Genomic DNA, 18,633 nt, shown 5'->3' on the forward strand with positions numbered 1-18,633 from the left:
TCTCTCTTCCTTTCTGGCATGATTTACCGTGGGATACATGTTGTGCGATGTACTAGGTGGAGTGTATTGGGTTCATTGTTAAAGCATAAGGCAGGAAAGGGGCTTTTGAAATGTAAGGACGTCACAAACTCTTCTTGAGCATCTGTGATTTATAACTAGAGTAAAATAAGATTTGTAAAGGTGAACTTTAAACCCTAAGGGACAACTGAGTTTTTTAATGTGTATCTTTAGTAAATAAAATACCAATTTTGAAAAACCAAGTAAAACGTGGGTGGTCTTCTGTCTGCACTGAGGCAGTTCTCAAGGACACGAGAGACAGGAGGACAGTGGAATGACTGCAACCCATCCAAGACCAAGTCATGAGAGGCCGCAGGCCTTCAATCCCCAGCCCACCACATTCCAGCTGTGTGCCCTCAGAGGACCCCCGTGACCCCCCTGAGTCATACTTTCACAATGTGTAAAATGGGCATAGATGTAATCTGCCCAGTCTTTGCTCCAAGGGGCCATAGGGATGACCATGTAGATAAATGGGTGGTTTTTCAACCTTCACTGGTGGCCTGAACCTGGGTTAATGCAGTGACCCATGCCGTAGTTGTAAGACTTAAATTAGATCATGCTATTCCTCTGCTCAAATCTCTGAAGTGGCTCCCTTTTACTCAGACTGAAAACAGAGTTTCTCCACTGTCCCTTAGAACCCAATGTGCCCACCAGCACCTGCCATCCCATCTCCTGTCACTCCCCCTTATTCACCAGCTATGGTCACCCGTTCTCTTTGCTTTTCCTCTCATCATCAAACAGGCTTCCCCTAATGGACTTTATACTTCAAACTCCTTGGGGGATCCTGTTCCCCCAAGACAGTCCCATAGCTGACGCCCTCACCTCCAATCCCAGATAGCGGCATGACTCCCTTACCTTTAACTTTTTGCCAAAATGTCACCTCTCCATGAGACCTCCCTTGTTTAAATTACAGCCTACACCCCTTACCCCATCTTGTTCTACGTTTCCTCTCCCATGCATCACCATGCAACGTAATAAATAACCCAGTATGTTTACCCATCCCTGTGTGTCTTCCCTGCTACAGTATAAGCTCTGGAGGCCAGACATCACGGACTTGCTCACTGAGTACCCTAAAGCAGCAGACCAGGGTCACGCACATCAATGACACTCAGTAAATAGATGGCTTTTTCTTAGGGGTCCAGGCTATAAAACCAATCGAAGAAGGACTGCTCTAGTCGTAGGGAATATGAATTCAAAATCTCTCCCACCATCCCTACAGGATCTCCATGGAATAACTTGCTCCAAGGAAAAATTTGAAAACTGCTGACATTTGTTCTGACATGGAAAGCCAGTTTGAAGCTACAAAGTGCTGTGTTATGTCAGTCCCAAGGGCCTGGCAAAACCATTTGCACACAGCAGATGCCCAGATGGTAGATTGGAAAAGGTCTGGGGGGAGGGGGAGAAGATCCCAGGACTAGATCCTTGCTGTCATTCAAGTCTCAGCCCCACCATCACTACTGAGCAAAGTCTTGCCTGTCTGCCTTCTCTTCATACAAAATGACTGTAATCATCTTAGGCTGGAAAACACTGATAAAGACTTTGTTGATCAGCTACTATATGTTAGGCAGGGTCTGCACCCAGTTCACTACTCAAGTGATCTCATGAATCTGTCAGCCCTTTCACCATGGTCTCTCCAGTATCTGACACCAGACCTGGCACATATAAGGTGCTCAATAAATACTCACTTGTTTCCCTAACAGCCCTCTGAGGCAGGTACCATTAACCCCATCCTACAAGTGAGGGGCCAAAGTTCAGGTTAGGTAGCTTGTTTAATGTCAGTCAACTAGTGAGTGGCAGAAGAAGGATTTCAGTTCTATTCGAACAAGCTCCAGTCCCTCTGGTTCTGAGCGAGAATTCGGGTTAGACCAGACCCCTGCACTTCCCTCAAGCAGATCTATCTCCTGGCCACGCCAAGAGATGAGAGAAAGGGTGTTTCTTTTCTTCCTGGCTTTCTCTTCTCCACCTGGGCTCACCTTCTCCCTTCGTTCAGTCACCACCCGAGGGCTCTCCTGCCACCTTTTGATGAATGAACCTTGTCGTTCCCACCCTCCCCACCTGAGTAACCCCAGAGTTAGCAGCAGTTCATCTTGAATCACAAATCAAGTTCTGAAAGACATTGCAATTTTGTGCTCGAGGTCTCTCTAGAATTCAAATTCTTCAGGAAGGTCGTTTGCTGATGAGTGGAGTGATGGATTCCTCAAGTCTCTCCCTTTAAGAAATATCTGGATGTGTCTGCTGGTTTCCCCCTGCCCCCTCCCAAACAGGCCCCCGTTAGTTCATTTAATGTAGCTAGAATTCCCCCTGAGGAACCTCCCCCCCACACTCAGTTTTCACTCTGGCCACCTAACTAAGGAAAAGCTCTGATCATGTTGTCTCCACATAAACAGAAATCATTTCTAACCGGCATATCCATTGTGCCTTCCATATGCCCACTCCAAGCTGTGATTTTCTTTCTTAGCCCTTCTTGGCAAATGCCAACTATTTATACCACACAGGGCAAAGCAACTTAGTATATGGCCAGACCTATTTTATCTGAGAGGCAGTCTTTGAATCTCCAGGTCCCAGAATATCAGCTCCTCCATAAACCGATGCATCTTCATAAATCTGATGTTTTATGCCAGATTAAAATGTCTCTTGGAAACTTTTGAGTTTATTTCAGAGCTGCTTTAGAGACAACGATGAGCTATAGATGTTATGCAGGTTTTCATTTTCTGGAGGCTTTTTATTTCATCTAGAGCCAACAATGACCTTTAGAATCTGCTACTCCTTCTCAGATACTCTTTCTGTAAGGTTTATGTTCAAAGACTCTAGGTCGGACAGGCTCAGGGTTGAGTTGAGTGTTGGAAATAACCAATTCCACCAGTGTTGCTCTATTAGTAAAAGGCTGGCATAGTTCTCCAGTTGTGTGGGACCACCCTGTGTCCTGGAGGACATTTGTCCTTCCTGCCTCATCCACAGAATGTGACGTGTGTCCCCCAGGGCCTGGAAGAACCAGGAGTACCTGTAGCAATATTCCAACTACCCCTGATTGAAAGCGCCAGTGACTGTATCTTTGAAAGATGGTGAACTGGGGGCAGTAACATTAAGTTCTGCCGTTGGTCGGGGGTGGTGAGCCTAACCCAGAAGCTTCTCCCCTTCCAGCATAAGTGGCTTCCTACTCTTGTTGCCTTCAATGACCTTTGTTTGCTTTCAAATCTGGTCTTGATACATATTATTTTATTTTTTAAAGATTTTATTTATTTGACAGAGAGAGCAGAAATAGGGGGAGTAGCAGAGGGAGAAGGAAAAGCAGACTCTCCACTGAGTAGGGATCCTGATGTGGGGCTTAATCCCAGGCCCCTGGGATCATGACCTGAGCTAAAGGCAAAGGCTTAACCAGCTGAGCCATGCAGGTGCCCGATGAATATTATTTTAAACTCTGATTTCTCCCATATAAAACTGGGCAGTAGGAGGGAGAAGAGGAACTACCCTCCTAAGAAGGGTTCTGTTCTCCAGGATGACTTTGGACTCTTTTGTCAAGTTCATGACTGAGAGAGTTCACCAGATATAAGTTCGCAAGTCCAGCAATCAGAGTCTGGGGTAAAAGAGACAGAAATAAGGACAGAGACACAGGGAATCACCAGGACCCAAATATGGGGCTGTGACCGATGTGTTTTCCCCCACAATTATACCCCCCATCAGTTCTGACTTGTTTGTAGGTCCCTGAGTTTCGCTTTTCTCCCACCCCACAATTTCTAGAAATGCTAACAAGCTTCTGCCAGGTGAATGGTCCAAGTCAGGATTTTCCAGTAGGCAGGGACTCGGTAACTCCCCAGACCCTGTAAGAGCATGACTATCCCTAAGGAAACATTCTCCAGAGAGGCTGTCAGAGGGATCCGAGGGTCTGCTCCTCCTTACTTCTCTCTCTCTGGGACATGATCAACTGCGCATGCCAAGACCCCAGCTCTAAGGCTGTCCGGTCCAGCCCTGCCTCCCGCCTGGCCGGCCGGCGGTCTTGCTAAGGCCATGCTCTGTGCGGCTTCAGCATATCCTGTTTGTTCAGTCCCCTTTGTCTCCCGCTGGAGCAACAGGGAGAAAGGATTCCTCCGAGCCCCTTGGATCTGGGCTTTGAAATCAGATCCTGGCACACCTGATTACACTCAATAGCTGGAAATGGTAAGGATGTCCGATGGGCAGAGGGCTCTTGTTCTAAGCTCTGCACACCAGGAAGGCAGGGGCTGGGTCTCCTCCTCGGGACCACTCCGGAGGGGGCAGGATGCGCTGGCAGGAAAAGCAAACAGTGTAGCTGAAGGGAAATTCACTTGAAAAAGAACTTGGGGCAGTGTCCATTGAGGGGCATATAAGCTGTCCCTGAGGACACAAAATGGGGCTTAGACTTGTTCCTCTCTCTTCCCACTTCCCTAGATGGGAAACAGTCAGTTCCAGGAACTGCACGCCCCAGGGCTGGGAGGGTCAAGCTCTCTGTCCTGCTTTTTTCTGTGGAGGTGTTGCCTGGGAGACAGACCTTGGCAAAGGGAGTAACAAAATAGCAGCTTTCGTGCCCCCGCAGTGGGAAGCTCCGAAGCTCAAAGCTTGCAAGGGCTCCTGAGCCGCAGCGGGCCACGGGCTTTCCCACAGAGATCGAAAGTCGAGACAATTTCATCCGTACAAAAAGGCATAAGGAGTTTCCCTGCACCAACACCCAGCTTAAGAAATGAAAGGTCCCCAATCCAGTTAAAGCCTCTGGGGTCCTCCCGGAACCCACCCTCTTCCCCACCTCTCCAACGACAACCTCTCAGTCACTCCCAGCCTTTCCTATATGTTCCAGAGATGCGTGCGGCCCTCTTCCTGGGAATCACACACCAACTTCCCCAGATACGCCAAGCAGCTGCCGTGCTTCCTTGCCTGTAGGCGGGTCCCCTGTCTCAATCTTCCTACGATTCTGGGCTCAGATGTTACCAACCCCGGGGGGGCGTTCCCTGTCACCTTGGGCACTGATTCCGGGGGCTCAGGACTGAGCATGCGCATTATGGCCACATACCCGCAGTGCGGGCACCCCACTTCCACACGGGGCTGCCAATGCTGTCAGGACAGGCACTCTGAGTACTCCAGCCAGTGGCCCAGATGAATGACAGCTCAGTTATCAGAATTCCAACGTTCTATCCCTTAATATGGGGAAGACCCCATGGCCCCAGTTCCTTTGATAGGCGTTTTTCTCCTTAAAGTCCCAAATCTTCTCTGTTCTGGAAATACGAAATGAAAAGGTCCTTTCCTATTCCTTAAATGAGGTTGGAACAAATACAATGGGAGCATGAACTTTCTTCCCCCATTAACTTCAACAAACAATAGTTTCTAAGAGAACCCTGGGTGCGCTTCAGGCAGGCCTTGACTCTCTTTTTCTAGGTATCTTGTCGCTTGGGTTCTTCGCCTTCCTAGCCTGTAGAAATTCTTAAAGACAGGGAAATATACAAACCTCTTACTCTTGCTTAGAAAATCCACGTTGCCACCACAGAAACAAAATATTGGGAAATAGCAGTTTGGCGGTTAAGGTGTTCTCACCCACACCCATTGTTCTCTGCTCAGACATTTGGTTGCTGCTGTGTAGACTCAGCTCTAGCCATAGAATTTCAGAGTATGTGCCTCAGAAGGAGGATCAAACTTGACAGCAATCTGCACCAGAAGCCTATCTGGTGTTCCGGCGCTGAGAACGGGCCCACAGGTGTGCCCAGGAAGGGAGGACATGTGAAGTGAGTGTGAGACCAGGGGCTGGTATTGTGTGCGTAGAGCACAAAAGTCAGATTTTTCTTTTACTCGGCTTTTTTTTTTTTTTTTTTTTTAACATTTGAACTCCTTATCAAGGTGAAATTCACCTAACACAAAACATGTTCAAGTATAAACAATTCAGGGTCAAGTAGTACCTTCACAATGTTAAGCAATCACCACCAGTATCTAACATTTTATCACCCCGAAAGGAAACCCCATGGGCATCAATCAATGCTCCCCAATCCCCACCCCCTGCACCTCCTCTCAACTCCTAGAAACTACCAATCACCACTCTGTCTCTATGGATTTACCTATTCTGGAGAGTTCTAGTAAATTAAAACATACAGTATGTGACCTTTTGGGTCTGGCTTCTTTCACTCAAATATTTCTAAGGTTCGTCCATCTTGTAGCATAGTTCAGTACTACACTTCTTTCTTGACTGACTAATATTCCACTGTATGGACATACCACATTTTGCTCATCCATTCATCCACTGGTGGATATTTGGGCTGTTGTTCCTTTTGGCTATCTGAATAGTGCTGCTATGAGCTTGCATGCACGTGTATCTATTTGAGGAACTCTTTTCAATTCTTTGGGGATATACGCAAGAGTAGACTGGCAGGGTCATAGAGTAAATCTATATTTAACTCTTTGAAGAGCTGTCATACTATTTTCCTCAATGGCTGAACGATTTTACATGCCACCAGCAATGTAGAAGCACAGGTCAGATTTTGTCCTTATGGGAGTCACAACTGCCCCATTCTCAAAAGACTGTTGGATCATAATGACTCTCCACCTTGAGCTGAAATTCTATTAGTACGTGATCCAGTGTTTGGAGCTTCCATATTTATGAAGGCTGAACTCTACACATGGACCCATTACCATCAGTGAATCAGAAAGAGGAGGAACACCTTTACAGAGAAAGCAACAAAAGCAAAGTTATTCATAGTAACTGTGGAGGAGAAAGGCCAGGCCATCCGCAGACCCTCACTGAACTGGACTGGTAGAAGAAACAGGCATAGAGCTGGTTTCTTTCCTGAAACCACTTGGAAGGAGTCAAGGCCTGTGTTAAATCTATATATAAATATCATTTGATTGGAAGAATAAAAAATACTGCTGTATGATAATCTTTCTTCTCTCACAGTCTGATAGCTGAAGCATTGGCAATTTGGAAAGAAGGACCTTCCTGAAAGAGAGGCTTGGAAGCCCTGGGACAGTGTCCTTTCTGTTAGACATGGATCTTTATGGCCAAACATGGGCTAAAGAAGGAAATAGAGCAGGGGGCAGCTCTCAGAGCATGGCCCTGAGAAGGGAGGATGGCCAGAGGAGGCTTTTAAGAAAAGAGAGGGGTAAGGTCTCCTGGGTGTGTTCTCTGAGTATAAGGCCTCAGGAGGATGGCAAGAAGAAGGGAAGAAGGGGAAAGATATGAACACTGGGAGAATTAATGCTTCCAGTGGGCTTGGCAGGAAGGAGACTCAACACACACTGTTCAAAGTAGGTCTTCACAGCTCCCTCATAAGCCTTTAGAGGCATAGCAGACTTTGCAACCCCACTGTATCTGGCTAAGAGCAAGAAGCCCCGCTACACAGTTCTGATTTAAATGCTGCCCTAGAACACAGATACTTCTCAGTTTTTCACAGGCCAAGAGGAACTTGTCTTCACTCCCCTCCAGGAAACAAAGAACCAACAGCCAGATTACCTTTCGAAGATGGACCACACCTCTTTCTTGGGACCAAGTGGAGAGCCAGTCATGTCAACATGGACATGAGTGAGCCTTGTCACCAGCTACAAGTGAAAGCTTTTGTCTTGACCCTTGAGTCATAATCCGATGGGACATTTTGCAGAGCAGATGGATGTGGTGGGCTAAATGGCAGCCCCAGAAGACATGTCTACATCCCAACCCTTGAAACTTGTGAATTTGACTGTCTTTGGACTAGGGTCTTTACAGATATAATTAAGTTAAAGATCTTGAGATAAGATCATCCTGGATTACTCAGGTGGGCTCTAACTCCAATGACAAGTGTCCTTATAAGAGACACGCAAAGGGAGAGACACAGGAAAAAGAGGCCATTTGAGCACAGAGGTGGAGACTGGAATCATGCAGCCCCAAGCTGAGGAATGGTTGGAGCCACCAGACAGAAGAAGCAGGGACATGTTCTCCTCGAGAGCCTTTGAGGGGAGCATGGCCCTGCCAACATCTTGGTTTTGGACTTCTGGCTTCCAAAGCTGTGGTGGAATAAATTTCTGTTGTTTTCCAACACCGGGTTGGTGACAATTTGTTGCGGCCACTTTAGGAAACTAATACGATGGGGCTTCAGGAAGAGATGATGTGACAGGAAAGAGAGAGAATCTAGAAAACCATGCCCAGTGCCCAGATTTGCTGCTGGAGTCTGAGGAAAACTTTGTCAGCTCTGGGCTACAGGTCTGTTTCCTCCTGAGATCCTTGTGGATTCACATGGCTCATGGCTGAGAGCGAGACCCACAGCTCACTTGAGGATGCTACTCAGGATCTGAGGAGGTCAGGTGAGAGCCTCACACTATTTGAAATGGTGGTTAATAGTAGTGACCATATTCTATAGAACGTTTAATACCGACTATGTGATTTACATACATTATTATCTCATTTGATTCTCAAAACAATTCGACGAGTTTGGTATTCTCATCCGCATCTTACAGATGAGTAATCTGAGGCTCTGAGAGGTCACGTAGCCTATTCAAGGTCATCCGGGGAACGATGGCGATACCAGACCTGTGCTGAATCCACAGCATTACAGAAGATTCCAGACTCACGAAGACGGTTGTTCGGGTGCCCCTCCGTGCCCAGCTGGCTAATGAGAACGGTTTGTTTATTTTCTAAATATTAGCGCCATTGACAGTACAGTTTGGGTGAGGATCTGGTTAGATCCTGCTAATAGCAGATGGACAGCAAAACATTCACATTCCAGGAAAATCTAGTCCCAACTGATACTGATCAAGATCCTCTCAGCCCCCAGGCTCCCAGCCTTTCTCCCACCTCGGCCATGGGCCCGGGGTGGGGGGCGGCAGAATGAAACCCCTACTCAACGGGCCTCTCCCGTGTGACCCGTGTGAGACGCTGGACAGTCCACAAACAGCCCATCCAGCTAACTCCCCCGCCCACCACCACCACCAGGAGAAGAGAGAGGAAGCTGGTTGGAGAGCAAGGCTCTGCTCAAACCCATCTGTCTGCCCAGGACGGACACTGTCTGGGGCCCCGTCTCCGGCAGGATGGGCTCAGGCAGGCCTGACACCTGGAGTCTTGTGCCTTTCCCGGAGTCCTGGAGTTTGGGAGAGATCTGCACTGATCTCCCTGTGGCTGCTGCTTCGGCTGGGGCGGGGCTAGCGGGACAGCTTCTTCCCGGGCCTTCCAGCGTCCTGAGTTGGAGGCAGTGCAGGAGCAGGGAGGTGACCGAGGGGCCTGCCAGATTTCCTCCCACGCAGACCTCAGTGCAAGATAAAGTCAGGCGAGGCTGTGCCACAGGACAACAGCATAATAAATCCCCTCCGGCCTCCTCCCGGCCTCATTGTTCTAGGGCCGCAGTTGTTTTGAGTATGATCAAAAGGAAGGAAGAGCACTGTGCTATCAGGCTGGGGAAGAAGGATGCTCTCCTGACCGCTCCTGTTGCCCTTGGCCGCCCTCATTTTAAATATGAGGAAACCGAAGGGCAGCATGCAGCCTAACCCCTCACACAGGGAGGCTCAGCGCGCCGCTCTGAGGCCCCCTGGACCTCTGGTGAGGTGGCAATCCTGCCCAGACTCGCTGACAGCCACCTGGGTCCCACAGGCCTTGTCCTTTCACCCTGGGCAGGGGGCTGGGAGGCCCAGGCTCAGGGTCAGCGCGGGGGTGAGAAGCGTGCTGGAAGTGGGCCCCGGAGTGGCTGCTCAGCTGTTGTTTACCCCTTGGGCTGAGAACCAAGGCCAGAAGGCCACAGCCATTGGAAATAATAGGCCCTAAAAGGAACTTCCCGAATTTGGCTGGCCTGGTGCCTGTGGCTCAAGACAGCGAATAGCTCGGGTTCTTGGGAAGCTGGCGTCTGCGGGCCTCGAGGCCTCTCCGACACGGAGCCAGGTCCAGACATGGGCGCAGGTGGCGCACATCTCAGTCCCCACAGCTGGATTCCTGCAGGGAGCTGGGGCAGAAAGCTACAGGGGCCTAGGGGCGGGAAGGGCGGAGCTGAGCGTTCCTCCCGAACGGTGCGGGCTGAGGGAGTCCTTTGCCTCTCTCCAACGGCTGCCCTGCCCGACGCCCAGAGTCTGATTCACCAGGTGCCCAGCTGCGGTGGCCCGGTCACCTTTGTCTGGGCTGGAGGCCACGTCTGAGCCATCAAAGGCGCCTCAATGGGGGAGGATGTCAATGTGCTTCCTCAACCAGAAAGGTGGTTTGAGTTCGGCCAAAGCAGCCCAAGCAAACAAGCAGAAGCCTGTCAATGGAAGGATGGGGGCTGCTGGGAGATCACAGGACAGCAAACTGAGAACCATTATCAGTCTCGTCCCAGCCTGAAGGAGGGAGAGCCTTTGAAGACACAGACAGGCTGAACAGAACTTTCCACCTGAGAGGCACTGGAGATGGGAGGTCAGGCTGCACACAGCCCCCAGGAGAACTGATCAAAGCCTGCTGCAGGCGGTGGGCGGGGGGTGGGGGGCACACAGCTGCAGCCCTGCTCCCCCCCCACCCACGGGTCGCCCAGGGCTTTCTGGAGGCAAGCAGGCTGCCCTTGCGGGGGCCTGTGGGAAAACCCAGCACGGGGGCACGGTGCGGCCAGCCCCCCAGTGCTGCTGGGCCGGGGAAACTAACCCCCCCAGTCGTCCTGAAAAGAACAGGGAGGGAATCAAAGCCCAGGGCAAATGCTAGGACCACCCACCTGATGAGTGCCTACCTTTCGGGGAAACAATAACTCCTGGCTTCCCTAGCACACTTCTGAAAGAGCAAACAGACTGAACAGGCCACCTCCAAACTCTGTGCCCCCTGCAGTCTGGGGGACGCCCAGCCCCTCGGAAGCTGAAGTTCCTACATGTTGGCCTCTCAGTGCCTATTCGGGGCTTCCTTGTGTCCACTCTCCTCCCTGGCAACCTGAGAAACAGCAAGAAGCCTCATTCAGGGCACAACAGGGTCCCGTGTGGACAGCTTAGTGCACTTCTCTCAGACTGTACGGTGGTATCTGCCAGGGAACATTCTAGGGTCATCCTCCATGCTGTTTCCGGGGAGTGAAGGAATCTGTGAAAAGACCCTGCCTTGAGTGCTGTGTTGGTGCTGCCTGGACTGGACAACCTCAGCCCACCCTGATGGCCTCGTGCCCCTCCCCCCGCCTGCAGCTCACCTTCCCAGGAAACCGTGAAGTGGGTGCAGCAGAGCAAAGCCATTTCCACTGTGCTCTCCTTCTCAAAGGGATGGGAAAGTTCTTTTCTTCTTCTTCCTGGGAATGGGTTTGAAGGGAGGGTGGAGGGGGATACTAATGAGGAGGCCTGGGAGGTATTTTGGTAGAGGGGGAATGTGTCGAGGAAATGGGTTGCCCAGCAGGGCTGGGGAGAACTGAGATGAGAACTTTCCAGAACTGCTGGTTTAACCAGCTGGCATTCTTTCCAAAATGGATGAACAGGGACTAGACGAAGGGCCTCAGGGTAGACTAGACAGAAATGAAGGTAGAGGCATTTCCTCTCCCACTACTTCAGAGACCAAGAGAGGGTGGGCGGCTGGAAATTACTGACCTGCCACCCACTACTCGCTGTGAGATTTAGATCTTTTTATTACTTTGCCCAAAGAGATGGACGGGATTATCTCCATTTTACAGGTGATGAAACAGAGATTCCAAGAAGTGACCAAGGCTCTCCAAGGACCACACAGAGCTGCCAAGCTGGAGCTCAGTCCTCAGGAGGCCTGGCTCCAAAGTCCACAACCTTCCCCCTCTTCCCAGGCCTGCCCTGCCTCTCGGGGCTCGGCATATATTAGTAGATGCTTCGTAAATATTTGTTAAATTGAACTGAACTGAGCAGCTGAATACACGCAGGCCGCTTTCACCCTGACTGAGAGGAATCCTTTGAGGGTCCAGGCTATGGAAAGAAATTCTCTGAGGCACCAAATAAAATCCTTCTCTGAGGTGCAAGGAGGTCTTTTTTGAAATTAATACCTAATAAAGTTTACACAGACCCCCAAAAGGAAAAACAGAAGGGAACTGGAACAATAAAAAAGCAGAGTAGGTAGATAATAAAACTTAAGAGTGTTGTCTTTCATCCAGGAAGCACAAAGCATTCACAGGCTCTAATTACATCTTCATCCCCACGGCCCTCTCGGAAGTCGGTAGGCGCATGCTCACAGGGCCCCTCATTTTAGGCGCGGATGGGTTGGGGGACTGAAAGCTCTTGCAGTTCTCCGCAAGGTAAAGGGAACGTGACCTCATTCCCCAAACCTGTATTGGGTGCCACCTCCAGCTGCGTTTCCCGGCTGGGCAAATAAAACCAAGTTCTCTGAGGGGTTCGGGGGTTTGGGGGTGGGAGTGAGAAGGTTTAGGAATGAGGGAGGCAAAAACTGAGGGCTTCTACCTCACCTCGGCCTGCACACAGTATAAATCCCCCTCTGTTTACCGGCATGCACATTCCTTCGTTCAGGCGCGTGTTCACTGTGTACGTCAGTGGGCGCTAACGTGCCAGACAGCCCCTCTGATGATGGAGACAGGGAGGTGATGTCGGGACTGACACGCACCCAGAAGCTCTGGGGGGGAAAATTGTTCCTGGTGGGTACAGTGGATGTTGAGGCTCAGACAACTGGAGGTGGGTAAGGGGACTTAATTGCAAAGGAGTAATTTTTTTTTCTGGTTCATGTCCAATCATGTCATTTCTGGGCTTTAATAATATAATAATAATAATTGCACATGGCTTTTTAATGGCTCTCCACTGCCGAATAGCATCAGGCACAAATTCCTTCACTAGACCCTGAAGCCCTTTCATAGTATGACTCCATCTGGGACCTCGGTCTTACTTCTTGCCGTTCTTCTAGCTTCTGTGCAGTGATTCCCAATTTGTGAGCTGCAGACCTGTGCTCAGGGGTGTAGAGTTTTAGCAAGGGGTCTGTAACTCTGTACACCGCACCAAGTATGGGCCACAACCCAAATCAACAGCATGTAAAAGGCTAACTTGAAAGGTTTGTCAAATGCCTAGCCGCTCTTTGTCATTGTGTGTGTCCTTGGGTACTAAAGTTCAACAACTCTCACAGGAAGGGGTTTGCTTTATGGTAATGGTTTTCAAACTGGGGTCCATGGAACCCCCGCCCCCACCCCCCGCCAGAGTCCCTGAAGTAGAGCTGGAGGAAGGATCAGGATGGAGCCAGGGTAGAAGGGACCACCCTCCAGCCCCAGCACGCCGTGCACACACACACACACAACAAACTCATCCCCTCCCCTTGTAACCATAGCATCTGCTTTTTTCACTTCTGCACACCGGGACTTCTGGTAAGTTACAGGCAGTGGCCAAGGACAAAGTACACAGACTTCTAGACAGCAGAGTGGAGGAGTGTGAAAGCGGTCGCAGCCCTGCACGTGCCTACCAACAAGTGAACGGCGGTGTCTAAAGGGTGCGAGGGACGGCATGCCCCCTGTCCCAACCCGCCGAGACAGCTCCAGGCTGGTTCGCTTCTTAGATGCGTGACGTCCGTCTGGCTCTAGGACGGACAAGATGAAGTCGTGCAGTAGCCGTTCCTGTTGTCGATGCAGACAGTGTCCCCTCTGTCCATGCAGTGCGACACTTCCCACTGTCCAGGGAGGGGACGAGAGTCCTCTACATACCAGCTCTTCTTATTCCTCAGAGTTTCCACAGGGGAGTGGTCCCTCGGGGCCTCTTTTCATCTCCTTGAACTTCTACCCAGATTAGTGTTCGCTCATGTGGCCGCGGCCTCCCACCCAGGCCTTGTGCTCAGGTGGCTTGGGTGGGCCTAGGACACCGGGAGCCGTAAGAGGAGGAAAGCAGGGCCCTGAGAGAGGACTTGCTGATGGAATAGCAAAGAAAGAAACGCCCTAAACAACCCAGAACAGTGCTCATTAGTGTGTGAGACCAAGGCAGGAGACCCAGGGGGATGCCTCTATCCCTGCTTTTCACTCTGCCATCCACACATACTTTTAAAAGCCACCTTCCTGGGGCGCCTGGATGGCTCAGTGGTTGAAGCCTCTGCCTTCAGCCCAGGTCATGATCTCAGGGTCCTGGGATCAAGCCCCACATCAGGCTCTCTGCTTGGCAGGGAGCCTGCTTCCTCCTTTCTCTCTGCCAGCCTCTCTGCCTACTTGTGATCTCTCTGTCTCTCTGTATCTCTCTGTCTCTCTGTCAAATAAATAAATAAAATCTTAAAAAAAAAAAAAGAAAAGCTGCCTTCCCAACACTCCGACTTGGGGCAAATGCTAAAGAGGTTCATCTCTTTGACACAAATACCCCGTTAGAGGCAATGGAAAAACAATAGCAAAGCAGACCCAGACCTGTCACAGCTATGACTGAACCAGTTGGAATGTGGTTCCGTGTGTGTGTGTGTGAGTGCGTGTGTGTGTGTGTACACGCATGCACGTGTGCGCCCTTCAGGCTGTAACTCTGGCTCCGAGTTCTTGTGTGCTGGGCGTAGGCTGAGGGGGCAAAAAGCCTGGATACTTGAATTTATACGTGAAGGTAGTGGGGACCTATGGGAAGTTTAGAGAACGGGAGTGTGTGTACATGTGCACAGACCTCTGTCCGTGTGTGTTGGAGGCAACAGGGGAAATTCTGTGTCTGGGTAGTTGCACACATATGACGGGTGTGCACACGTTCAAGTGTGCGAAGGGGAAGCTGAAAGAAAGTTTCAAGAGTCTATGAAAAATCTTCAGAAGAGTAACTTGGCAACTCCCCATGCCACAGGTTGGTGCACATTCATTCGATGCTTGTGAAGTTCATTTCCTGTACTAATTACCAACCCCTGTTTATACAGGACACAAAATATAATTTTGCAAAAACTCCAGGCATCAGAGGTGAGTTGAGGGACAGAGTACTTTGAGAGGGTGGGGGAGCAGATGCAGGGGAGCCACTGCCCTGTGTCTTTTAAAGGACCAGAGAAGGTAGAGATCTAATTGCAAAATTCCATCCTTCATCACTCCAAAGCCACTTTAGTGCACGATCTGCTCCTCCAATAGCAGCTGGACATTCCCGCACGTGTATGTGTTTTTAAGCTTGTTGTTCCACTCGGAGCTTTCATTCGTAAGCCGGGGCCCAGGAAGTGTTTATGAGCTTTTTCACTCCGCTTTCTTCTGACTCACTTTTGTGTGGTGGCACGGAAGGGGAGAGCTTGACTTAAGCACTCTGCTCTTGTATGAGAGCAGCGCCAGTGACGTTGGGGACTTTGACCCAATGCCACCATGATGTGCCTGTGAGCAGACATTCCTGAACACTTCAGTACGGGGAGAAACCACACTCTTTAAACAACCTCCTTGGCATGCGACCTCCTCAGCATCTATCTCACCATTATATTCATCCATGTGACTCCCAGATCATAATAAATGCTGAGCAGCTGCTAATTAACCACGTCGCATTCTCTTCCAATCGAATCAGAGTCAACGGAGCCACTGTTGTTCTTCAGCATGGTATAGTACCTCGCTAGATCAGTTGCCCTGAACACACATGGGTTCCTGGTGCACCTTTGTGAGGGTCATGCGCCTTTGTTCTTCCTGTAGTCTACACTCAAGGAAGGAATAGCACAATCTCCTGGCTGTCAGGTTCCATGAAAGAGAGCCCAAACCTATCAGGAAACCAAGTCTAGACACAACACAGCTCTGAGGATCACACCCACAACCTTTGGTGCTGGTGGAAGGAAAGAGTACCAGTCAGAAAGTGTGTTAGGAGGCTCCCTGGGAGGTAGAAGCGAGAGGAGCCATACCTTATCCTCTAACGCGCCAAGGTCTAAGCCCTGCTTCAGGCTATTTCTGAGCGTGGGGCTCCTATGGTGGTGGGACCCAAAGATGCCAGTGGGATCACTTCCCAGGCTTTTGCTTTGTGGAGTTTGTTTTGTATTTCGTCCCTGCTCGGTGAGCCTTCCTCCATCGCCCTTAAGCAATTCACACAAAATCTCATCACTAGAAAGTCTAGGACCCAGGACTCCTCAGTGAATTCTGAAACTCCTTTGAAACAATGCCTAAAGTTAAGGAAGAAGCTTGCCAAGGAAAAAAGACCTTGAGACAGCAGTGGAATAGGAGACAATGAGGTATAGATCGTTATCTTTCGTAGGACCTCTTAGCTCCTGTTTGCTGGGGACCCTTACATAGAGTTAACCTTCTATGCAGGCTAGTGTAGACCTCTGTTGACCTGTGATTCTGTTCAAGCGCCAACAGAACCACCTCCCAGAGTGCTCCAGGCAACTGTGATTGTTGTGGGACTTGTCCTTCCTTGGCTGGAAGGGTCTTCCCCTGGAGCCAGGCCTAGCCCTGGAGGAAATGGGCTCCTATAGGAAGAGACTTGCACTTGCCCCTCCTGCTCCAAGGCGGCAGCTTCCTGGGCAACATCCATTTGCTGCCAAGACTAGGCCCTGGGAGGATGCTGATTTTTTAGGCTTCCCTGCCCGGCCCCACAATAACCCCAACAATTGCTTTGCCCCAACATCCTTGGAAGGGGGCCTGGTTGCATTTCCAGCCAGTAACTTTGGCATCAGGTTTCCTTATAGAGGGATTTGCTTTCAGGGAAGGGTGGGGTTCCTCTCCTCTGTCCTCCCCAAGAATCCCATGTACCCTCCATCACTGTACGTGTCATGGAATCATAATACACCCCTTCCTTGCATCTTCCTCTGCTAGCCTGGAGGTCTCTGAAGGCCAAGGGCCATCTTATAGGCACACCGGAGCATGTGGGGCAGCCTGGGGTCCTGACTGGGTGAAAGTCATCAAGGGCCTACACTGAGTATCCCCAACACTCACCAGCCACTGGGCCTTGGTGGCACTTTTCAAGGGGTCTGGCCTGATTCTTATCCCCATCCACTGAGATTCAGTGCTACACACCTTTACCTAAAAAATGGAGGGATATTTTTCTGACCCTCTCACTGGATTATTTATAGACCCATACATGAAAACTTTGCAAATGGCCAGTACAACACATGTAAGAAGTAGTCTCATGTTAAAGCCCCCAGCTCCTTTCATCACCATCATCTGACGGACGGAGGCCTGGCTCTTCCTAACGGTGCTGTTTCCCATGGGACCTTCGGCGAGTTGCTTTATTTTAGCAACTCTGTTCCTTCATCTGTGAAGCGGAAGGGTAGGGCTGTTCGGGGCGAGTACTTTAAACCCTTAACTGAGTGGCATAACTGTTGACATCGTTTTTTACTGCCATCGGTTAAATGACATGAAGACACTGAAGAATGATGTTTAGAAGGAACTAGATCTTGGTACGATGTGGGAACCGAGTGGGTCCTACGTCTGTCCTTTATCATCACAGAAGTGCAACAGCTATCGGGTGCTTCTCTTGCTGAGGGTCAACAAACATTTACTGACAAGGGGCACGTAGTAAATATTTTCAGCTCTGTGGACCATCAGGTCTCTGCCACAGTACTAAAGCAGCCATAGACAATCCATAACAAATGGGCATGGCTGTGTTGCGACAAAACGTTTATTTATGAAATCAGGCTGTGTGCCCGATTTGGCCCACAGGCCATGGTTTACAGAGCCCTGTTCTAGCTCAGGATAGGTGCTCAGGAAACACTTGGGAAAATGGATGTGTTGAAGATAGGTGAGTAGAGACCTCTCCGCTCCTCCGGACCCTTGATTTTAATTCTGCTCACAAGGCCTGGGTTCTGTGTTCCTACCATGGGGTCACTGCCGCAAGACCCTCGCCTCCACTTCAGTCCCCTCCCCCGGCTTTGAGCGATCACAGACTCATTCAAACCCACCCACTTAATGGAGAGCAGAGTTTTTGTGACTTCCAGGATCTGTCCCCTTCCCCCGCCCTCCCCAGGACCTTTCCCCTCCATCCCGTTTGTGGGACACACAATTTGTAATCTCCTTAAAACCAAAGAAGCGAGGTCTCTGATTCATGTAGATTAAAATCAGCTGCAACCTATTAATGGCCCAGAGCCCAAGACAGATTTTAGGAAACAAAAACACTGGACCAAATTAGACTGAACTGGCCTCTGTCTCCAGGGGAGGGAGGTGGGGTAGGAGCCTGGGGATGAGGGGAGGGGCCATGTGGTTTTAATTAATTTGGATTCTCTTCCTGAAGCTAATTCACCCAACACAAAGCATGTGTAGCGTCATGGAAGCAGCCGGCCCCGGAGCTGGGCTCTCCCTGGTGAAAGCCCCGGGTCCTGTTGGGGGGGCTGGGGCTGGTTGTGTGTCTGTAATTAACAGGTTTCAAAGTGGTTATTTTGGAAAAGAGAATTTCAGTGGCGCGTTAAAATCCTTTCATCAACCATCAGCCGGCGTCCCAGGGCCTTCAGCAAGGTCCTGACCACTTAGGGCTTCAGAGAGCGTGGAATTCCCAGGGTCTTATTTGAGAACGGGGAGGCTTTTGCCATGGGTTTTATGAGGCCGATGGTTGCCATGATTTTCATTATGTTGTTGGTTACTGGGATCATAAAAATGTTTCTCTCTTCCTAGAGTACCTAAAAACATTAAAAAGAAAAGAAAAAGAGGAGTCCCGCCTTGATGGAAGTTACATAACATGCCCCCTGTGACTCCCTCATGGGAAGGGGCTGGCGCTGCCTCTGGGCTGGGAGTAGGGGGCAGGGTGGATCCCGAGGCTGGAAGAGGCAGGGCAACCCGCCAGCACTCCGTTCTGACCTCACATCTGAGGAAACTGAGGCCGAGGGTGATTCCCCAGCAGAAGCCGGTCCCGTCT

The 18,633-nt window shown here is 50.2% G+C and overlaps 1 protein-coding gene across 5 annotated transcripts in view; it reads left to right on the forward strand.

Moving 5' to 3' along the window:
• RAD51B (RAD51 paralog B) overlaps positions 1–18,633 on the forward strand; it is a 678,552-nt gene that overhangs the window by 579,852 nt on the left and 80,067 nt on the right. The window contains exon 11 of one of the 5 annotated variants that reach the window (XM_032344576.1): positions 7,430–11,961. The exons of 3 other annotated variants lie outside the window; for them this stretch is intronic. In XM_032344576.1, coding sequence (XP_032200467.1) covers positions 7,430–7,623 — 194 coding nt within the window. In that variant the 3' untranslated portion in view covers positions 7,624–11,961. Of the gene's footprint in view, positions 1–7,429; positions 11,962–18,633 lie in introns of those variants that run through there. One more of the 5 variants, XM_032344577.1, reaches the window with a different exon arrangement.

This window comes from Mustela erminea, chromosome 5 (assembly GCF_009829155.1).
Source record: "Mustela erminea isolate mMusErm1 chromosome 5, mMusErm1.Pri, whole genome shotgun sequence".
Classification (NCBI taxonomy): Eukaryota; Metazoa; Chordata; class Mammalia; order Carnivora; family Mustelidae; genus Mustela; species Mustela erminea.